This window comes from Catharus ustulatus, chromosome 16, assembly GCF_009819885.2.
Source record: "Catharus ustulatus isolate bCatUst1 chromosome 16, bCatUst1.pri.v2, whole genome shotgun sequence".
Taxonomy (NCBI): Eukaryota; Metazoa; Chordata; class Aves; order Passeriformes; family Turdidae; genus Catharus; species Catharus ustulatus.
Genome location: NC_046236.1, coordinates 8,685,111 through 8,708,751, shown reverse-complemented (window position 1 = coordinate 8,708,751; position 23,641 = coordinate 8,685,111). Strand labels below are relative to the sequence as shown.

Here is a 23,641-nt window from a genome sequence, read left to right as displayed (position 1 = left end):
AATTACACTGCTAATTAACCCTCCAATCATTTAGAAGTAGTCACAAGACCCAAAGTCATTTGCTTTGTTACAGAAAGACAAAGTCATGGTTTCTAAATATCAAAATACCTGGGCTCAGCTCTAAAACAATCTTTACAAGTGAGAGCTTGTGATTGAGCTTTCTACAACATTAAAACTGACATTGAGAGGACCAGTATTTACCCATGGAAGAATTATAAAATAGCAACATCTAAAATCCATTAAAGGTATAGTAAAAATAAAAAAACGGTGGCAGCCACCACTTACAATAGAAAGCTTCTCTGTTGTTGTGTATCTAGCAAGGATTTCACCACGTTTGCTTGACCATGGTTCAAAGTCACTTCCTACTGCTGAGCTCTCATCTTTATCCCGTTTCCTTCGTGCACCATCCTACAACAGGGGTACAAGTGCAAAAGTTAAGTCCAGATCTGGAAAAAGAAGAGAAGGCTGATAAAGGTCAACCTAATGTTTCAAGTGCTAGCTGATCCTTTCAAAAGCAACATATTTTTTAAAAATAAGCAAGACAAAAGAAGGCAAATAAAAAAGAATATTCTATTAATATATGGCATATTTCCCATATTAATTTCTTCACTGGTGAGACAATACATTCTATCCAGGGTTGGCTTTATGGTTTTATTTTACTGAGTTGAGGTAACTGCCCCCAGAGTTACCGTGGGAGGAGCAGTAGTCACAGGATCTGCAGCTGCTGCAAACAATGACAGGGGATCAGTGCCATCCAACACACTGCTCAGAGGGTCCATCATGGAACTAGAGGAGGAGGAGGAGGTAGAGGAAGTACTTCCCTTCCGGGTCATCTTCTTTGTCTTGGATTCAGTAACCTAAAGAAAAAGTTCAGAACTATTAAACAAAAAGGCTTTCTCTCCTCTCACTTTTCTTGAATACATCATCAAAACACATGCTACATAAATTGTGCTGTTGCAATGAAAACAAGGAGACATCAAACACCCTTTGGAGCGAGCACCAGCATTTAAACTGAACCCCCCTTTTCCCTGAATCTGGAGGCACTCACTCTTCAGTAGTATTTCCACTGCTTTTTTTTTTTTCCTTCCAATTCTAGGTCTACAAAATTGTAAGAACAACCACTCCGAATATCTTTCTAGCACCCCTCCTCTATTTTAATACGTTTGTCCCTGTCCTCCAAACTCTTTCTTGCTATTTAATTTCCTCTGCCAGTTTCATCTTTACTTTTCTTGTACGACACCCAAGCCTGGAACATCAAATCCATACCTCAGGCCACTGTCTTCTGTCCCTACCAGCCTTCCTGAGCAGAAGCTGCCGCCCATTTATCATTCATTAGTGGGTAACTCATCTCTTTGAAGCTGGATCTTTTCTGTACATCTTTAAAAGCCTCTTATACATCAAAGAAATTATAAATGTTTTAAAGCACACAGCTGACTGGAAGCTCACCCAAAACCAAACCTTACATCAAGCAATTATGCAGGTCATTTGTAATGCAACAATTTGATTTTAAATGTATCCATTATTCAGCACTTAATGCAACCAAGAAAACCTGCAAGTTGGAGGTGCTGTATTTGTCAGGAGACTGCTTCTGACACATAACAGCACCAGCAAACTTCTGTAAAGGGCAAAAAGAATAAACCTTGTTTCCTCTAAAACACCAGCACAGAAAGCAACTTCATGAGTACCACTACTAACCTTTTAATTTTAAAGGAACAGATGTAAAAATAGGAGCACAGTCTGAAATCAGATTCATTTTCCAAAAGCACAAAAAAACTCACTGTAATGGGTTTCAGTGGATGGTAATCACCAAAATCCAAGGGTACAGATTCCAGTTTGCACACTTCAGATTCTGACACATAGTTCCTCGCTCTTGCATGCCTTAGAAAGAGTGAAGGGAAAATATATATGCATATAAATAACCACATACTAAGAGAGAAGCATATCTTACATCTATGCAGATGATTGTTTACAAAAAAAAAGCAAACTGAAAAATAAGCAAACATAAAGATCCAAATTTCTCTCTATTGAGATAAACTAAAACTGGAGAAATTCTACTTTCAGCCATTTAGTTGAACTCTTTCTTAAGTCTTTGAAACATGCAGAACTGCTAATTGTTCTTTTCTGTTTCATTCAAGATCCTGAGAATGTTTATAATACACAATACTGCCTCAGCTGAATGAGTAAAATGAGGGGGACACACAAAAATTCTTTAAGCAGACTCCTAACAAAAGCAAACAGCATTCCCCCCACATAACTCGCATCCTTCTCACAAGAATTAATCCAAACCTTCAAATAATTCCAGTCCTACTCAGAGACATAACTCATCTGGAAGATTTTCAGCAGTGCTAAGCAGCCAGCTGCTCTACAGATACCATGTACCCAAAAATTACAGATTTCCTTAATAATGAATTATGGATTAGATAATTTATGGTTGTGCCACTCCAAGAAGAAGCTTTGACATATCAAGAGACAGAGTAGAACAAGAGAAAGAGTCCAGTGAAATCCACATGCTTATTTGTTTTCTTGTTTTGTTTTCTTGATTTCCAGTTCCTTTTCTTTTTGTCACTGTCCCACTGTTCAGTGACACTTCTTGCTCATTTGCATCATGGGTTAATCAGCATCTGGGTGGAAAATCTTCCAAACTCTTTCTGGCTACACAATTACGACATTTCTTTAACAGCTGACAATGCTCTCAGCATCCCCAGGGCAGAATCAACTGCACTCCAATTAGTGTAAGCACACAGGAGTGAACAAGAGCTGCAAACCCTGCAAAAAATTCTTGTAAAAGTACATTTTTACAATGTGGCTATTCAAGTGTAGGACAGTTTGTAACAGAGCTAATACAGAAGACAAGATCAAGTTTGCTCTGGCATTATGTTCTGCTTACTCTCCAGGGAAAGGAGATTAAGCATTCCTTTCTAGGCCACAGCAGTGCAGCCAACTTTTGAGAGGAAATAAAAATAAGACTCTGGCCAGGCTGGGGTTCCTGCTTCAGGCTCTTTTAACAGTGGGCTTCAATCTTTTCCACACATGAGCAGCACTGCAATTGCCACCACTCTGCACCTTCAGCACCTTCCAGCCTACCAACCATTTTCTCTCCTCCTGGCAAAACATCTTTTTTCCTGGGACTGCTTTCAGCACACAGCACCCTCCCAGAGCCAGTGTTTATCCAAAGCAAGCACTTCAAGGAGCTCACAGGGAGCACAAAGGAGCCAGGCATATCAAATGGAAGAATGAGGTACATCCCATAGTGACTGTACCTATCATTATCTGAGTATTAAAAACAGAACAATTTCTGTACATATTTATGCACAGCTATTATAAAAATACATTGTAGCTCTATGCTTTAAATAATTTTATATACTTTTTCCTACTTTAACATATTTGTTTAAATTTTTAAAATTTTCTTAATTTGAACATTAGGTTAATAAAACTCTTCAGCACCAACAGGTGCTATTTTTATCTTCATATGCAGATAATAAATCTGCAAAACAACTTTTTAGCATTAATACTGCTTAAAAATAGCTAGGGTTCTTCTAAGCCCCACAGCATATGGAATATCTTCCATATTAGAGAACAGCACGATGGAAATACCTTACGTGGTAAAGGTCTGGTTATTTCCCCATGGTCACTTACTAGATCTATTTATTAGGTTGTTACCTCGTTGCTGTACTACGCAAAAATCAACTTTCAGCATCTCTGCTGCTCTGATTTACTCTGTTTTGCTACTGCTTTTGTCTGCTCCAGAAAGAGTGAATCTTTTATCCTTTCTGTACCAAACGCTGGACTAATTCTATGTCCTACACAATGCAGCTTCCTCAGATGCACACGAAAATGCACGTTGCTAGAAGCTGACTCTGCCTCTGTCTGTGGCCCCTGCCTACTTCCAAAGAGCCTGTGAAAGACAACTAATAGAGGCTACATCGTGCTAGAGACAGCGAACACAGCACGGCAGCTGCACCTCCAGGGGGTGAGCCCAGGCGGGACAGCGGGCCCGCAGAGACCCCGCCCGGGGACGGGGCGGAGCGCTCCGGGCTGCGCTCCCAGCAGTGTCCGTGACACCACACTCCGAGCAGGACACACCACGCTCCGTGACACCACGCTGGGAGCTCCTGCTGATCTTAGGGGCAATGATGGGGGCCAGCTCCCACCGAGCTCCCAGCCGCGGCTCCGTCCCTCAGCAGAGGCGTGCCGCCTGCCCGGCAGCGCGCAGTTCAGTGTAACGCCGGGCAGTCACGAATGTGAGCTGCACCCTCGGGCCTCTCCGACAGCAGCACCGGGCCGCAGCCCCACGGCAGCGGAACCGGCCCGGCCCCCCCAGGCCGAATTGCCCCGAGCCCCGCGGGCGGAGAGGCCGCGCACTTTCCCCTCTGGCACATCCGTGGCCGCCCCCGCCTTATCCCCCCGGCTGCGAGGTTCGCCGAGCATGACGGCAGTCCTGACCTAGCCGCGGGGACCCGCAGCCCCCCAGAGCCCGCCCGCCCCTCCGCGGGGAACGGCGGCTCCCGGCGCCTCACCAGGGGAACGCCGCCATCTTGCGCCCCGTCACATGACAGCGCGCGCCGGCCGCGCCCTCCAACGCAGCCCCGCCCCCCGAGCGGGAAACGCCTGAGGGCGGGCGGGAAACGGGCGGGAAACGGGCGGGAAACGGGCGGGAAACGGGCGGGAAACGGGCGGGAAACGGGCGGGAAACGGGCGGGAAGGGCCTGAGGGCGGGCGGCGGGCGAGGCTCCGCGAACCGTACAGAAACGCACTGCTCGGTAAAGATTTACACTTTATTGTGCAGAATGCTTTAAGTAAAAAGCGAGACTGGTGAAAATGAAACAAAGTACAAAAATAAATAGGCTTTTGTAATGATATCACAATTCCACACAAAATAAAAAGATAAATATGTATAAATACAAAACAGCAAGTACAAAACCAAATTCTGGCACTTATCAAGAGAAAGGCCTCATGAAAGTTTAAAAAAAAAAAAAAAACCTTGTGCTATAATGCTTTATTACACACTGGAAACATGCTTGAAGAACAAGAGGTTTAGATGTGAAACCCTAAGAGAAGGGAAACATTCATTTCTACTAACACACTAAACCTATCTGTGCATCAACATATTGCCTATGCTAATAATAAATACAGCACATAACACATCCATTAAAAACATCAATCATTAGTGCTGCGTATCAACAGCACCTTTTGTCATCTTTTACACAGGTGACCCTTGTCACTGTAAATTCCTCCCCTCATGAGATGTTTTCCCCTCCAAAGGAAAGCTGGGAAGTAAAACACAGCTTTGGTGCCCACCAGGTGAGCACGAAACTTGCCTCGACATTTTGTGTATTACAAGTGAGACTTTACAGCACCACAGTATTTGTGTGAGGGAGGCAGGTCTTCCACTGTGTAAACTCTTCTGTTTACACCACAGGGCCCCTGGCCCCAGATTTCCAACAAACCAAGCAGTGTCATTCTTCAAGCTGCTTGGGCAGCGGTTTGTGCCATTTTCCAAGCATGCAATTTGTAACTCAGTGCCTGGTATAACACAGCTGTTCTGAACAGCATCACGAGCTGCAGAGCACAGACTTGGTGGTGGATAAAAGCCACACGCTGGTGCCACAGTAAAATCCACTCATCACTGCCCCTGTACTGTCCTCATCCCATTACTAATGTTCCTCTTTCATGCTATTTACCTCAATGAAATTTTCAATTAGAATTTTTTTCTCTTACATTCATGTCAACACATTACAAAGACTCCAAAATTTAGTGTGTTGTATTGTACTGACACTGGGGAAATAACAAAATATAAACTAATTTACATTCTGGCAGTCATTATGCAAATCTGCAATCTGCAAAGATTATAGAGCCAGGCTTTTCTCTCTAGAACTTTGTTAATTTATGTCTCAAGTTCATTAAAAGAAGGAGAATTATGCTCTCCTCAAGTTGATGGGTAATATCCATGTTGGAAGACTAAGGTAAAATATGACCGTGATCTTTTAATGTTAAATATTCCTAAAAATGAAAGTGTTGGGATTTGGTAGGTCTTCCCCACCTGCAGAAATCATGACTTCAGTACAAAGGCCTGTTAGATCACAGCAGAAGATAAACTGCTCAGAAAACCTGCAAGTGTCATCAATTAAATGTAACGTATCTGAATGACTATTACAGACTGAAATAACTAAGTCTCAAATGGTAAAACAGTTAAAATCTTACCTTCTGAAGTTTCTGTAGACCATACACATCTCCATACTGGACAGATGTTGTTTCCATTAAAAAAATGCAGTAGACAGCAGGGCAATAAAAACTCAGGGGGTCTTTCAGTAGAGTGGTTTGATCTACCACACATCTAAATGCACATTTTTGGTTTGGTCAGTGTAAGCATGTCCATCAGCCCAGCACTGAATCTGGGCCACGTCTGTTCAGCTCAGCAGAAATGCAAAACATTTGGTAAAAAAAGGCCTTTAGTACGGAAATTGAGCTAATCTCATTCCTACAGAAAGTACATTCAAAACAGCTCCTGACAAATCCACTGACTTGAAGGCTCACCTTTGTTTAAATTAAGTTTGGGGGTCTTTCTCACATTTAGCTTCTTTAACTTCATGGTATGAAACTGAATACATACTCATGACTTACTTATGGTGGCACTCAGACACAGAAATTGCAATTTAAGTAATGCAAAAAGCATGTGTCAGACACTAGAATTAGAAAGTGTGAAAAAGTCACAAATTACCTTCATGTTGCCCTGTGGTAGTCTTTAAATAAACAAGATTATGAATCTTTTATACATTAACACTAGTCTGTACACAAGTTCTAACATGCAGTTTTCCCACATGCATTAGAGCTTCAAAGCAACTTCAATATGATTGTGTTAATGTGTCATCTGAAAATGACAAAGAAGGTTTATAATGCCTAAATATATGTATATGTAAAGAAGATGCAATATTAAAAATCAGTGCTGAGAATGCCATCATTAAAACACAGCCATTTTATCCCAGTGAATGTTGTCTTCTTAAATTGTCACAACATTTGGCTTCTTTCTTTGGGTTCTTCCTGCATATGCTCCTAAAAATAAGTAGAAAAATTACTATATTACAATTAATAGTAACAATTTTTGAAACAGGATTATCCAACAAAAACAGCTGAAAAATATTAGGGCAATTATTTTAAAGCAGTATTGTGCAATCAGTGACTACTTTTAAAATGACAGTTTTCATAATGCTATACCCCAAAAGCCTTATGAAAACTACCTATGGATTTAAAAGTAATGACATTTTATAGTATTGCCTTATTTGATAACTATTCTATCTTCGTTTCTGCTACTCTAGAACAACTACAACCACAATTTACAAATTTTTAAAAGAACTGGTGCATAACCCAGATAGATTAAATGGCTGGTAAGTTTAACTATGCCATCTATTATTTTTAAACAAATTATCAATTTAAAAATATTACACAAGTTGAATACCGAAGAACTTTTCTTCTGTCAGATTAATTAAAAAGAGACAGATGTATGCTCCCATATGTCAATAAGACAACCAGAATTAGAAGTGCAGTATGAAAATCATCAGGCAGAACCCTTATAAAAGGAAGGATGCTTAAGTAAAAAAATAATAAATAAACAAACAAGTAAGTCTTTCCAGAGGGAACAAGTATATACATACATATATTTAAAAATCCATATTATACTATGCACGACACAAATATCTTCCAGCACTGCAGGCTGCTAAGAAGTAGCACAACTCAGCATTCCTTAGTTTCAAGCAATTACCAAGAAAGTGCAGCAGTGTGAGCAAACATTTACATAAAGCAGTGAAAATCATATCAGAGGGAGCAGAGCAGTGAGAATGGAAGACAGCCATGGAAGAGAAATGACTACCAGGCAGTAAATGAATGTGACAAAGAAGTGCCAGCCCTTTTTAGGCTCTTTGGTTACTGTGGTTACTTACAGGTGTCCAAGGGCTATGATCAGCACAGTCCAAAGCAGCTTTGGGAATGCCCAGAGCCCTCACATCTCAACAGGCTATCACTACACAACAGGAATTGCCACTGGTCCAGCCCTCCCCTGTGCTGTGCTCTTCACATCACCTGCCATCTCCTAGGACAGACAGCCAGGCTGACAGACACGGTGCTTTTTCAGTGATTAACACTACCCCTAACTCACCTCAAGTGTCCTCCAAGTTACACAAAAATCTCACACAAGTAATAGGAGATTACAGTAATAGCATATGAGTACAAAACTCCCACAGCAATCCAGACTAAGGAACTGCAGAAGGCAAATTTGAATAAAAATAGTGACAGTTCTAAAAACAATGATCACCATCCTTTTCCAGTGGCAAGGGACAATCACTTGAGGCCTCTCTCCTGGGACAAAGGACAGACCTGCTACTCACACACAGCAGGTCTGAGGCTTCCTGAAGTGCTAGCCTGAAAGCCACTCCACAGCCCCCACCATCTCACATGGGCCAGCTGTGCCCCTGGCTTGGCCAAAAGCTGCCACCACTCAGATACTCTGTGTGCCTCCTGCCCTTTATTTCTTTTCCACAGGAAGAGGAGATTAACAGGTCTGTTGTAGGAGCAACCTGATCTCAACCACCTTCTGTCTAACACAACCAGATCCTATTAAATGCCCTGCCTGGTCCCACTTGCAGACAACTGACGGAACATCTCCGTCTGATTTATACTAATTGAAGTTTTTGAGAAAATTATTTATGAGTCTGTACTTTTCTCTTAAGCACAGAACTTTGGACTGAAGGACTAAACACCAACCAAGTTTAGGATTGACACTTGATTCCTGAACAAAATGTCTTCTTGCCAGAAAAAGACAACAATTGGTCTGAGTGGTAATAAAGCTACAAAGCACTTTGCAGATAGAATTTAAAACAACAATCGGAAGAACAAAAGAAAACAAGTTGGAGAAGTATGTTATAATTTTCTTCTGAGGGATTTTCTCATAGCAAAGTTGAATGTATTTATAATAACTATCTTACTAGCCCTCCTTCCCTTTTTGCCCCTTTAATAAGCACAATTTAATTTGCAGTCATGAATTAATGAAGACAAGAAATTACATCAACACCCTATTTAACACATTGCCAGACTTCCCACTGTTCACATTTCATCCATATACAAAGGAAAAATATTCTATTTAAATATATTCAAATTAAGTTTTTTCATTATTGCAAAATTATGCAGATTGTTTCATTCATCCCATGTAATAATGCATTTCTATTCATTTAGTACAAGAAGCCTAACCTGTCTCTGAAGGAGCACACAGAAGTGTTGGTATTGCACCACAGGAACAATGTGATGTCCAAGCTCTACATGAGCAACCAGAGCTATCTAGCATACAACTGGTTAGCCACATCTGCCTGAAGTTCCAAGAAGGCCACTGCAGAGGCATTCAGTGACTTTCCAGATATTTGTCAAACAGCAACAAGGCAAACAGAAGTTTGGAGATCTATCCCAAAGGATTTTTTTCATTGACAGTATGACCTGTCACAACTTTGGTAATTATTACTAAAATAAACCCAGGGATGTCCTTAGCAGAGCAGCATACACTGCCAACACAGAGGAGTGCTGAATGCTTAATTGGATGTCTGGTGCCAGACACAATGTAAACACCACCGTGGCTCATTATGAGCTCAGTGTGAATTACATGATTTTGGGGATGGCATCCAAACCACAAACCAGTGCCAAACCTGACCCTGACACCACCCTAACACTACTGCTCTTTTACAACCTCTGTAATACTGGGAGAGGTTTTGATTGTTTTGCTGCTCCTGTTCTTCAGCACACTCATTTACAAGTCAGCAGCAAACTTGCTGGTGAACGCTTGCCTTAATAGCTACCTCTGATTGCTAAAATTATATTATTTACTTTATTTTCTGCTTTATATTTCAGCAAGATTACTTATTATCTTTGCTAATTTTTCTGTAGTGTCACTGAGTCCTACCAAACAACTGCCATGCTCCACTTTGGTGATGACAGCACTGCCAGGAGAACTAACAACAGAAAAAGAAATGAACACACTGTGGTTGTGATCTCATCACCTGTCTTTTATTTCTCCCTCAGATACTGCAGTGCTACCTATGTTTATACATACTGCCTCACCATACATCCTTCTGTGGCCACTTCTTTTGACTTCACAAAGCAGCATGTGGGAAACATCCCATTTAAACAGTGTAAAACACACTGTATTCAAACCCACAGATACTCCCCGCCAGCACTGCTCAGGGGCAGCAATAAATAAGCATTTTCCTTACAGGAAAGTTTTGATCCTTAATACATACAGATTATTTAAAACATTATGGAACACAGCTGAAATCCTACTACATCACACATTTCCTTTATTAAGCCCCAAAATTCCCGATTTTTATACTTGACTTGTGCAACTCTTCTTCAAGAACAAAGTGTAATTCAGATCTTAAATAGTTTTAAAACCTATCAACCACTTTACCTTTGATAAATCTAGGTTTATCCCTTAAGAAATTTAAAATCTAATTTCAAAAATATAAATTGTGTAAGACCATTCAAAGTGATTTATTAGAGGTTCAGCGCTACTATCAAACCTTTTCTATAAAAGGTAACCCATCAGTAATCTCTGTGTGGTAGCACAGAAATACTCCACTTTCAAACTTAGCTCCTTAAGACTCAAACATGCTGTAAGATGCTAGAGGAATATATAGATACATATAATTTTAGGAGTGTGTGATGAGTGAACATCCTCTGAGGAGTCTGAAACTGTCCTTCCTGTCCTTTCAATACGCTCCATTGCTGAAGATGTGTGTACAGAACTAAGAACCAAATGACATGAAAATTCTAATCCAAGTCTATTTTGACTACTATCAATTTCTCAACAGTTCCAGTGAATCTTTTTTATGGCTGGGCATCTGGTGAGTGAAAGCAAATGAGCTGTGCAGCACATTCTATATACTGTGTTTATAGAATTTGGAAGTGGATGGTTCAGTTACCAGCACAGGTTTGTTTAAAGAGATAGGTTAGACTTAAGGCATAGCAAAGCAGGTGCACAAGGGAGGGAAAACAATATATTGCCAATTTATTTTTTCTAGATACTAGTAACTTATTTACTATAGGATCCAAGCACCAGTTTTCTACACACCTGGAACAGCCTTGTAAGACACTCTGCTCCCTGAGGCCTTCCTTCTATTTTGCTCAACCCCATTCACTGTGGTCTTAGGGGTTCTAATTAAATATAAAAGAGTTAATGAGTCACTTGCAACAAAACTGAAAGGCTGTATACAAAAATACAGACGCTATCAAAATGTGTTTGGCATGAAAACATCTTTACAATGTCCCACAGAGCCTCTTCCTGAGCACCTGCACAGTTCCTACTGATATTATTATGGTTTACATAGATATATTTAACAGGAGAACATGTCCCCACAAACAGATTGAAAAATTCTATTCAAGAAACTGATTTAGTTTAGATACCATGGTATTACAGTCTACATATAAAAATATACTTATTTCATTAAGGGGACACAAAGCTTGGAATGAATGTTACAAATAGAAATGTTGGAACAGTGTAAATGAAGACAATACAAAGAAGATGACAGCAATAAATATTTTCCTACAGTATAAGGAAAAATAAAGCTTCATCACTCTCTCAAAATACTGAGAGAAGTAATTATTTTTATTCTGAACAAAAGTTGTACTGTTATGTGTAAATATTATTCATCAATCACTGTTCTTGCACTTTGCATTTAGTTTCATCTTCAGGCTAGAAACATGCTGTGCTCTTACCCTTGTCTGCAGAGCAGTCTATGAACTGGGGCATTCTGTCCTTGGTTTGGTTGAAGTATGCTGTTAAAACACAAACTTTTATTAGTGCTTTTTCCCTTTAAAAACAAAAGTCTCTCAAGAAATGCCAAATTATGCATTAACAAATTCAGAAAGGCTAACAGGTTTTGCAATGCAAATGACATGCAGGCAAAGTGGCTGGAATTAAAATTCCAGAATAGGATTACTGCCTCCACTATTTAAAACAAAGAAAGAAAAAGGCACACACAGATGTCCCTCAGCAATGCCTTGGGCTCCCAGTCATTGATGAGAACATACAGGAAAAAGGGCTGAATTGCTTACAGTAGTCCTTGAAGGCTGAGCTGTACGAGTAGACAGCAAGTCTTCAAAGCTTTTGGTAAACATTGGATAAAATTTGGTTTTAAGGGATACCAGGTATCTGACTTTTAATAGGAGATAAATGTGCAGACAGGCCTCATGAGAGAGCAGCTGTTGTCTGCCTGAACAACATGTACTGAGCACTGTAACTTCTGTGATCTGAGCAAACAATCACAGAGTCAAGCAACAAAATTTTCCTCACAACAGAAAGCCATTTCTTTTCTGACAGCTTCCTAAAGAAAAACATTATCAATAATTCCACTGCAAAGTAAAGGATATTAGGGAAGGATATTAGTAGTGCCAAACTGAAGCTTAGTAATGCATCTCAGAGAAAAACCTTAACCTGAGCACCAAGACTTAAAGCCATAAATAAATAACTTCTGAAGATAAAATTCACTCTGAGGAAAACATGTCTTTCCTAACCTACAATGAGCTAATAAACCCCTTCCTCGGGCCATGGTAAATTAGATTTCATTAATTTTCATGACAATAGTAACAGGAATTGAGCTGATCAATGGCAAACCAACAGTACAGATCACAGAATCCATCACTGTAACAGTTTCTTAAAAGCATTTTAATTCAAGTAACCATCACCCACCGGTTTTCAGGAGTTTTTTGTTTTATAATAATTTTTTTACTTGGTATTCCCATTTCTGTAGCCCTAGAGAAACAAAAGTATTGAAACATATTTCAATTAGCAAATCATCATCCAAGTCTTGAACAGAAACACTCAGAGAAAGCCTTCAATAGGAACTACACCTACACGTAACACTGCCAGAGCAGTCCCACAGATACCACTTCTTTACTCAGGAGCAAGTGTAACAACTGCCCACCCTGTTGCAAGGTAACGTCTGCTACCATTCTCCAGAAAAACTTTGCCAGAGATACTCTATCAAATGTCTCTACTGCTAAGCACTTTAGATAGATAAAATCACTTGGGGCACTTTTTACAGTTTGTAACATCAACCATAAACTAAATACCCTCTTAGAAGTAAGAGAGAAATACAATTACCAAGACACCACACACCTCTACAGCTTTTTACTCATTCTTCCTAGCAGAGATGTTTGCAAAGAAACTGTTATTCCATAAATTTCTCCTCACTATTTCCTATGTCTCCTACTCCTTCTCTGGAACTCCTTTCATCAACCCTCCCCACCCAAGGGAGAGCTGTACATACTTCATGTATTTTTTCCTGTCCAGAGATTTCTGCGTAGCTGTTGAAAGTGTGACTCGCTCTCTTGGGCTCTTTACTTTATCCTAAACAAAAAAAAAAAAAAAAAAAAAAAAAAAAAAAAAAAAAAAAAAAAGAGGATACAGAAGTTACCTACAAAACCATAATTAAAAATTTAGATTTAAGAAACATTGTACAGGATGAGGAAGAATCTCTTAAATGCAAAATTACTCAGTACTTAAAGTCCTGAAACATTTACACTCCCTGGAATATAACAAATATAACACACCATTTGCCTGAGCATCTTCTCTTTACGAACTTCACGATCGTGACGCAGAATATTCATTCTCTCTGATGGCTCCATTGTGAAAAAGATGTCATGGATGTCATACAGAGCAGCTCGCAGCTGGAAAGAATCACTAAATGTTAATAAAATATTCACTCAAGCTTACATGCCCATGGTTTTGAACATCAAACTCTTTTTGCTTTCAATCTAAATAAAACACTTCATAATTATGAAAACCATTTTATGAAAGCAAGTAATTTTGTGTCAAGCAAAAACTGGAATCTTCTTTAAACGTTTTACTCTAAACAAAGCCACTCTCAGTGTTTTATGTATTTATGTTACAAAAGCAGAATAGCTAGGAAAGACAAAAAAAAGGTTTAAATTGTATCACCTGAGCCATTACTCTTTCATGAAGGGATGCATCTTGTGCTGACACAGTTCCTCTTTTCAGTGGGGCTTCAGACTGAAAATTTCTTATGAACTCCAGAGTATCCTGGGAAAGATGGGAAAATAAGAGTAAGCAGCAGGTGTAACCCTTCATACAAAGCAATCATTACAGACAGTACACGCAGCAAACCGATTCTTTGTTTGACTTGGAGCTTAGGACACTTAGCAATGCAACTCTCAAACATGTTCATGTGCAGCCCCAAAATCTTCTGAAAGGAGAAAATGCAGGATTTCATCTGTCAATGGAAGGCAGGAACAGAAACAAACAGGAGAAGTTGCCTATTACAAAAAAGCTGATCTTACTTTTACAGTTTGCTTAAGATGTTTCAGTTTTTCTGTCTGCAGGAGTCTACGAGTGAGAAATCCCTTTGCCACTGCAGTGATCTTGTCAAACTTCATTTGTATCTCTGGACTGAAAACCTTAAAAAAAATTCAAAACTTTTTATAAAAAACCAAGAATTATGAATTTTTTATCAAATAACATCCATCAAGTGACGTAAGTTTTCAAGTAAGACAAAACCTGTTGATAATGCTTTGGCTGGGCTCAAAGTACCCAGCATAATTTGGCAGAAGCAATATATTGCTATTTGATTATTTTGCATATATGAATAAGAAAAATAACCTACACAGTTCTCTTATGTAATCAAATTTGACACAGGAACGGATACTAAAATTTTCTGTTACAGTGCCTTATAAAAACATGAAAGCCTTTTAAGATAAAATCTTTTTTTTTTTCCTTACCTGAGTCCACCTAGTTTTGATCCTATTACTTGGCCTGCATACTGAGGTTTTTATAACTCCACTACCTGATGGTCCCCAGAGATAGAATGAAGTTTCACTTGTTGAAGAAAAGGTGCTGGGTGTTGTATGAGCAAAACCTGCACAGAAAGCAGAACACACAGCTCAACACACACTTCTGCCAATGAAGCAATGCCTGTGTCTGTGGATGCACTCAGCTCGGGGGTCACAGCTTTGTCTACAAGGTCAGTTATAGGCAAGAAGCAAGCTGAATGTTTCTGATTGATTTCCATGCAGAATTTGCTAAACAGAAGACAGAACAAAACACTTCACAATGTTCTAGAACACGTCAGAGGTTTTCCATCAGCTGTAGTTTTGCACTTAGGAACCCTTGGCAGAGCCCCTCAAAACCTTCTACACAAATGTGACCACCTGGCCCAGTGCTGTGCAGCTACATGGCACAAGGATAATCCTTCTGGGACATGATGCAAATGCACATCCTCATCCTTGATCAAAGGAGGTTATTCTTAGCTTGTTTTCCTTGGATGTGCCCTAAAACAGTTACATAACAAATGCAGTACATGGAACAGCTCAAGGATGGCTGAACCTGTGCTAAATGCCAGTGACACAAAGATGCAACAGACTTTGTTTCACAGATGCTGAGGGTAGCATCCCTCAGTGTACCCTGAGCAGCCCTAGGGCAGAACTCTGCACTTATCCACACAGCGGGGCAGCTGCTCCGGTCAGGCACTGTACAACAAATTATATCACAACACTTCATCTGTATTCCTCCCTCCCAGTTTTACCAATGCTGGTGGAGTTTGTGTTATGGACTGTCTCCAGCTGAGACTGCACACTTTCCAGCAAGCCACTGTCACTTTTTTTCCTCCACTCCAACTCCATCCTACTGTTAATATTCACTTTGGAAATTTCTATTTCCGTTGTAGTAACCTTCTTTCCTTTCAACTTTCTCTCCTGCTCTTCCAGTTCCTACAAAAGGAAGATTCAACCATGAGACTATTTTTCTAACTCTGCAAAGCAACAGAATATACATTCAAGCCCAACTGCTTCCTGACAAACTCCCATACAGCACAAAACCTTTGCTTAGAATTTTTCTTGTTGACCTTACCTTCTGCAATTTCTCCTGTTCTCTCTCTTGTTCAGCTATCAGAATTGACAGTTGTTGGGCATGCTGTTCTTCAAGTCTCTTTCTCATTTCTTCAAATGCCAGCATTTTAGTTTTTAAAATATCTTCTGAGAAAATACATAACAAAAATCAAGTATTAAATATCGTCTAATGATCTTTGCCAGAGACATCCATCCTTTATCAGAGGTGATTTGCATTATCAGTAAAAAGTAAAAAAGATCTCTTTGATATCAGGTTTCCTTGATACCAAGTTCCCATTATGTATTGCACAGAACTCCATCATTTACTAGTCCTTCAAAATATTTGCATGCTCGTATTTGTGAACTAAACTTGTGAATGGAACAAGAGTAACACCAAAAGCCTATATTAAAATAGGGACATGGAAGATATAGCTCTAAGAATTGTTACACCTGCTGGAGTGAATTAACATTATTTATGTCACTTCAGCCTTATTTAGTAGAGACACATGCAAAAGTAACAGAGTCTTGAATTTGACAAAAATACTTACATGCTTTTTTTTTTATGTGGGCTATTTTTTCTTTCAGTAGTCTTATTTAGACCTCATGGCATAAGACAATTTTCTTAGTAAAACTAAATTCCAACTTCTAGATTGAAATGGGAAATCAGTAATTGTGAAGTTGAATTAAATTAGAGAAATGAGGCTTCTGAAAAGAAACACCAATGACTAATGATTACTGGGGGGTTTTTTAAAGATTTATAAACTGAGAAGTAACCCTCAAGCACAGGAAATCTTTTACCTTTTGCCATATTTTCAAGGACTGCATTCTTGGTAATGTAAACTGATCCCACAGGATATTTCTGCTCTTGCAACCACTGCTTCTCTTGTTCTTCCATTCCAACTCCTACAACACAGGAACTGTTTTCTTTTTGACAGTTGTCAGTGTCCAAATCAAGTCTACGTTTCACCTTTTCAAAATTTTCTGGGAACTGCTCATTTGCTGAGGAAACATTTGGAGTGTTATCCATTTGCTGTCGCATATTCTTGCTCTGCATTAGTAGTGGAGATGGATTTTCCACATCGTAAGATTTATTGAGCTCCATTGGAGAATTACATTTAGTGTTTTCTGGCAAAGTAGCTGGTTTCATTTCATTCCCAGCCAAGATCTTCTGTGTCACTGCAGACTGACTGATGGCAAAGGGCTCATTCCCTTTTGGAGGTGCCATGCTAGTACTGCTCTCTACTTTGTATGGCCCCCTGCTATGGTCCATCACCACCTGTCCTTCCACGGTAGCTGACACAGTTCCTCTGCTCTCAAAGAGCCCGAAGGAATGGCGGTTTGCTTTGCCACCCCCCAGCCCATCACAAGGGCCTGAGGAACTCCTGCTGACACCAGGAACTCTGCCAGGGCAAACTGTGCTGAAGTCCACCATGAACTTTGGCACCGATTCAGACACGTTGTTTTTATCTGCAATATCTTGCATGATTAAATCCATTGCTCTACCCTTGCCTTTAGGACTTAACTCATAAGCATTCACAGGGTTGTTTATAATGATGTGTCCCATGGATAAAGGTCTTGGGCGCCGTCGGTGCATTTTTGGGCTCATGCTTGGCTCTGGGCTTGGCAATTTGGCATAAGAGCCTGGGAGGTTCCTGACAATGCTACTGTCATGCTCAGACATGGAATTCTTTTTCAATTCCTCATCTGAATCTGAATCCACCAAAGGGGGAGTTCCAACTCTCATAGGTATGTCTACTTTAGAAAAACTGGATAAAGTGGATATACTCGTGTTATTTGTATGAACAGAGGCGCCTTGCAGAAGGGTATTTGATTTATTAAGACTGGGTTTATCAAGTGTCTGACCAGAGCAGCTTCTGCCTGTAAACTTTGCCCTCTCTTTCACAGAGTCAGTTGTTTTAACACCATCATTTTCTTTATCCGAATGACTTTCACTCGTACTCCTCTTCGAATTGCTTTTGGAGGTGCGTTTGCTTTGCTCTCTCTCTATGTACTCCCTGGACTTCTTGATCAGGTTCTGAAGACTCATTACACACGGATCCTGGACATCCTCATCTGATGGTGACCCCACTCGTCCCTCCTGCTTCTGCAGAGCCTGAGATGGGAGCTTGTTACACACCTTGTCAGGAGACGCAGCCCTCGGGCACGGCACGGCCTCCGAGAAGCGACTCTCGCGTGCCTTTGAAGAAACCTTTCCTTCTGCTGCTTTAACTACTTCTGTCACACTTGATGTCATTTGTCCTGCAGTACCTAAAGGTCTAAGTTCTGGTGTCTTTTCCAGGTCCAAGGAACTGTGTCTTTCAAAATATGCTGAATTGATATCTGACAGAGCTGTGAAGTCAGTCAAAGCCTTTGAATCCAAATCAGGGCACGAACTCTCAGCCTCCGATGTGTTCACATCACTCATGCTAGGTCCTTTCTTCATCTGCAAATTAAATTTTTTTAAAAGACAGATTTTCAATGAAATCTCAGAATCTCAGATTCCTGCAAACTTCACTTGAACTTAGAAAAATTTTTAAAAAACAACTTTATTTAAGTGAGAATTATGTGTTACTTCTAGCCAGCATTTGTTTAAAAGGATTTTCATGCTACAGTTATCCTATGTCCTGTGTCTCAGTTATTAAAAGGACACATTTGGAAAAAAAAATAACAAATTCAGATTATTTTTGTGTTGAACATACTTTCCTGGTCTGCTGGCCAAGCCCCAAGCCAGCTGACTGTTGCCACACACACTCAGCAAACAATGCAAACTACGAAGTGTTATTTGCCACCTTGGTAACTCAACGAACTCAGTATTAACTGTTTAAGCAACAGTTTAATCTAAAGGCTGTATTACAGCTGTTCCAAAGACTTACAATAACTCCTTGATTAAATCTGTTTAGTAGTCTTTTGAATTAAAACCTGTACTAAATTCATCACTGAAGCAGCAAAAGAAAAAGAATTCCAGTAAAATTTTAAAGCACACAACAGAATTTCAAGTTGTTGTGAAGGTAATTTTAATTCTATAATCATTAGGTTGAATATAGATTATTTTATGATTTAGCTATTAACTTGCAAATAAAGCAGTTGTAACACAGGGGAGTTGTTCACTTCTTTTAACAACTTAGTTGTTTCAACACTCTTACAAAAGAAGCAGTGAGCTCTGTCTTTTGCATACAGCAAAAGAAGCCGTGAAAAGCAAGTCCCATGCACTACAATAAGTATCAGTAAATAATCAATTCTCAGGACACAGAACATGAAATATTGCAAATGCTGGCTCGGAAGAGTTACCTGCTATTCATTTCATGTTTATCTTGGAGAATACTTAAACCCCTACACTTTCTCTGAATGTCTATAAGCAGTAATTTTTTGTAAATCTATGAGGCAGCTTTGGACTAACACTACCTGGACATTTTCTACAATCTCCTGAACACGATTCAATAAAGTTTTTTTCTGGGACTTCCGTTTCCTGGTCTCTAGTTCCAATGCTTTCTCCTTATACTGCTGTATTTCCTTTTTCTTTTCAAGAGTAAGCTGTAAAACAGAGCGTAAGAAACATGGGTTACATCACTAAATGCAAATTTCAATACAGAATTACAGAAATAAATGAAAAAGAAAAACAACAGAATAAAACAACTAGGAGAACAGAAATCACCTGAGATTTTGTGCACATGTTAAATGCCAGCTTCTTCTCAACCAATATTTTAAGGGCAGTTGTACAAAATGCATTCTTGGCACACACGCCAATGAACATGAATTTAAAACACCATTTATAACATTTTCCATGAACATTACATGCTACCATATCGATCTGACACAGGATTCAGACTTTTTTTCTAAAAACCCTTACACTATCCATGCATTTGTAAATGAAGAATAAGACAATATATCCACAATTTATATCTGTATCATGATTTTTGGACATTGTTAGAGACTCTTTCCCATTTCTTCCCATGACTGAAACAAGGAAGTCAGCTGCAGTATTGCAGGAGCTACCAACAATCTTCAGCTTAGCTCTGTTTGCATTAGCACAGAATGACTTAACATAATTGATGAGCCTCTGGAACACATTAGAGGAAGATGCAAACACATGCAAAAAAAATTTCCTTAAAAGTTTTTTTAACCACCTCACTATTTCTTATTCGCATTTTTTACATCATTAAATTAATTCACATGTTCAATATTTGAAATGTCAATATGATTTTACATGAAGCCCAGCAGTAACATTATCTAAAACTATCAACATTTGTACTCCCTTTAGGAAGATAACTTCTAAAAAATTAAAGGAAATGCAGTCAGGGTGGTGGGGAAAAAAGTATTTGAAAAAAAAATCACCCCTTACTTTGTAAAATTAAGGCTAGCAATGCCTAGAACACACCAAGCAGCAGGTCAGTGACAGCTCACACAGAGACCTTGGGTAGAATCATTACATGTGCACATCAAAGCCAGTGCCAATAGCACAGTTAGCACACCAGGGAGGAAAAGGGGTAAAAAAGGCCTTACCAGAGGGGAAAGCACAGGGACTCCATAGAACTGAATGAGAGACACATTTTTGTTCTGAACAGTCAAAGAGGTTTCTGCTTTTATTGCCTCTTGGATTCTGGAAAGATGCTTCCTACAAAATATTTCATAGTCCTCCATCTTCATGTTATCTAAGCTGCAAAGAACAATAACATTATTCTCTCATGTGCTTCCAAAACCCTGAAGGGAAAACAAGACCACGAATTCTGTGTCACTGTATTTTGGGAAGTAAATTCTACATTACAAAACTGAATTAAGTTTCTCCCTATCATTAACAAAGCATGCAAAACCCTTCTTTATAATCCCCTACAAAAGGAGAATCTGCATATATGAGCAAAAATGATAATCACAAATACACAGAGAAGAAAGCAAGCATTGAGATAATCAGGATTTACAAAATTGCACCTGCTATAGATAATTTCCATCAGACTAAACCTTTGAGATCTTCCACGAGACAGATCATATCAACTGTCAAAAAAAAAAAGAAAGAAAGAAAAAAAAGAAAAAAAAAAAAGCCAGTCCAAACAAAATTGCAGAGCAATTGGATTTAAAAAAAAAATAAATAAACAACAAAAAGCCTTTACATGTTTAGGCGGCTGAGAGGAATTTGTGTCACGCTCCCGTGAGCTTCCGTCTCAATGCATCCCTGTATGACAGACACCAACACTTACACCACCAAAAAATAAATTAAAAATAAATTTTAAAAAACCAAAATTGCAGCCTTGTCTCCCTAAAAGCATCCAAATATCTCAAATACCCGTCACAGCCGGTCCCCACCGCACCGCCTGGCCAGGCCTGACAACGCTTTGTTCCCTCGCCGCCGCTCCGGCCGATTTCTGCCCGCCCGCTCCGGGGCACCGAGCCCGCCCCAGGCCGGGGCCGATGTACCGCCCCTCCCCGGGCCCCGGTGCTCCCCCCGGGCCGGGCCCGTGCCCGTCCAACGCCCCGGTACGGGCGCGGGGCTCCCCGGCTGCCCCAACGCTCCGGGCCCCGCCGCGCTCCGGGCCCAGCGCGCCCCGCGCCGCTCGCCCCGCCCCGCCCCGCTCCCCGCGCTACGGACACCCCCGGCGGGCCTGGCTCCGGGACTGCTCACACCGCGGGACAGCTCTGCCCTGCCTCGGCCAGCGCCCAGCAAAGGCTCAGCCACACGAGAGGGCACGGAGCGCCATCCCGGTGCTCCATTTCCGGCCATTTCCACCCACAGCTCTCCTGATCACGGGTGTGCTCTGTTCTGCTCCATCCCATTGCACAGCGCACGGCTGTGCAGTCCTGGTGTACCCGGGAGCACAGATGTGCCGCCGCAGGTATCAGTTTCAGCGAGCACGCTGCGATAGGAAAGATAAACACGCGCACCTGTTCCCGTGCTGGGTGAGGACAGCATCCACAAGGACAGCACCCGTGAGGGCAGCAGCAGACACAGACACCCTATCCCTCCCTCCCTCCGGGAGGAGCTGCTGCCGGCCCAGCCAGTCCAGCAGCGGCAACACTCACCTGTCAGGCAGCTCAGGTGGAAGGAAAATCCACACTTGTTTGCCAGCACTTGGCCCAGGTATAATTAATTTAAATATATGGAAGCATCTAATTCCCAGTATTTAGAGCTGTTAAAGCTGTCGTTCTTGTTTCAAAAAACAACTTCATCATCTGTTACCTCCACAACAACCATTGAGGGTTTGTTTTTTTTAAATCTTCATCTTTAATCGTAACAAATGTTATTGTTTATCAAAATATTTTTTAAATATGCTAGACATTTAATTAGACAGTCCATTATTTGTTGTGCATCTGCATATATATCTCTGATTTTTCTTCAGCTACACCTGGCAGAAACACAAAACCACTGACAGAGTATCTGAGATGTTCAGAACCAGCTAGAACACTGTGTGATACAGACACCAAAAGGAGGGTCAAACCCCCACTTAGGTTAACACAAACTGCTGGTTCCTCAGCTTTGCAATTCCACTTCCAGACTAAACATGCCCAGTTTTTCCAACCCTCACTTGACCGGCGGTGTTCGTCCTTGCTGTCCATCCCTCTGGACCCCGTGGGTCACACAGGTGTCAGTGCCAGAGCCACGGTCCCTGTCCGGCCTGTGGGCAGGCACGGCTGCACAGCCAGCTACATCAAACATACAATATGTAATGTATATATACAACAAACAGCAATTACTTGGAAAATGTTCACTATGGATGCTATGTTTCTAATCAGCCAGCTGGCTAATAGCCGCGGAAAGCCCTCAACGCTCTCCAGACACACGGGTGTTCTGGGACTCCCTGGACAGCGCTACCTGCCCTGCCATCAGAACCCTTTACTTTTATCTGCACCATGTGCTGTCAGGAACAGCTCTTCTTTCCCTCAGTGCTGCATTTTTTAACAGGAAGAACCCCTATTTCCTTCAGTACCTCATGCTCTATTGGGAACATCCCCCTGTTTCCTTCAATACCCCATGTTCTATCAGGAACAGCCTCTGTTTCCCTCAGTGTCCCATGTTCTATCAGGAACATCCCCTGTTTCCCTCACTATCTGTGAAAAATACATTTTATTGTTCTGGTAAAATTTCAAAGGTTTAATAAAAAGACAATAGGAGACAAACATAAAGCAAAGGGTTAAAACGGCCGGGTCCAAGAGCACACTGCTGCTTTGGGAACGCTTCTTTAAATACGTTTTACAATACATCAACTTGTTGCATATTCATAGTTTTTCATGCATAGTCAAACTTTTTTTGGGAAGTGTGTAGCATGGCTACTCCTTGGGTTTACTTTTTTAGAGCATGAGTGTTTCTGGCTTGTGGTTTTAATCTTCTTCTTCTCACCTTTTACTCTGGGTGGTGGTCCTGGCCCTTTGCAGCCGGTGAGTGTTGATAGTTGTGTCAGCTGCAGGGCCCCATCACGCGTTCATGGGCTGGTAGATTGAGCATGCTATCTCTAAAAAACTTATGGCTAACTTTTGCTATTAGAAGAAAAGAAAAAAAACTATATTCATACAGAAAAGCTATTGTAACATTATACATATAGCATTTATCCCAATATTTGCAAAAAGCCAACAATATGTCATGCACTTATAACAGTACCCCATGTTCTATCGGGAACATCCCATTTCTGTCAGTGTCCCATGTTCTATAGGGAATATCCCATTTCCCTCAGTGTTCCATGTTCTATCGGGAATATCCCGTTTCCCTCAGTATCCCATGTTCTATGGGGAACATCCCATTTCTGTCAGTGTCCCATGTTCTATAGGGAAATCCCATTTCTCTCAG

The 23,641-nt window shown here is 40.6% G+C and overlaps 2 protein-coding genes across 7 annotated transcripts in view; both read right to left on the bottom strand.

Moving 5' to 3' along the window:
* VPS35L (VPS35 endosomal protein sorting factor like) overlaps positions 1 to 4,592 on the bottom strand; it is a 46,129-nt gene extending 41,537 nt beyond the window's left edge. Inside the window, exons 1-4 of the mRNA XM_033073756.1 lie at positions 4,518 to 4,592; positions 1,779 to 1,878; positions 690 to 857; positions 286 to 408 (exon numbers count right to left, since the gene is read on the bottom strand). Coding sequence (XP_032929647.1) covers positions 286 to 408; positions 690 to 857; positions 1,779 to 1,878; positions 4,518 to 4,534 — 408 coding nt within the window. The 5' untranslated portion in view covers positions 4,535 to 4,592. The remainder of the gene's footprint in view (positions 1 to 285; positions 409 to 689; positions 858 to 1,778; positions 1,879 to 4,517) is intronic.
* Positions 4,593 to 4,757: 165 nt separating this feature from the next.
* On the bottom strand, positions 4,758 to 23,373 carry CCP110 (centriolar coiled-coil protein 110). Of its 6 annotated transcripts, none has more exons than XM_033074178.2 (15): positions 23,198 to 23,373; positions 20,374 to 20,527; positions 19,276 to 19,404; positions 16,672 to 18,316; positions 15,896 to 16,020; positions 15,573 to 15,756; positions 14,770 to 14,906; positions 14,332 to 14,448; positions 13,973 to 14,074; positions 13,585 to 13,701; positions 13,302 to 13,381; positions 12,722 to 12,784; positions 11,749 to 11,808; positions 11,105 to 11,187; positions 4,758 to 7,050 (listed from the first exon to the last, which is right to left on the bottom strand). In XM_033074178.2, the coding sequence occupies exons 2-15, from the start codon at positions 20,515 to 20,517 to the stop codon at positions 6,998 to 7,000; spliced, it is 3,039 nt and encodes a 1,012-aa protein (XP_032930069.1). In that variant the 5' UTR covers positions 20,518 to 20,527; positions 23,198 to 23,373; the 3' UTR covers positions 4,758 to 6,997. The 6 variants fall into 6 exon arrangements, with proteins under 6 accessions (XP_032930069.1, XP_032930071.1, XP_032930070.1 ...); XM_033074180.2 differs by lacking the exon at positions 23,198 to 23,373 and adding an exon at positions 21,745 to 21,820; XM_033074179.2 differs by lacking the exon at positions 23,198 to 23,373 and adding an exon at positions 21,348 to 21,400 and having other exon boundaries at positions 20,374 to 20,531.
* Positions 23,374 to 23,641: the final 268 nt, after the last annotated feature.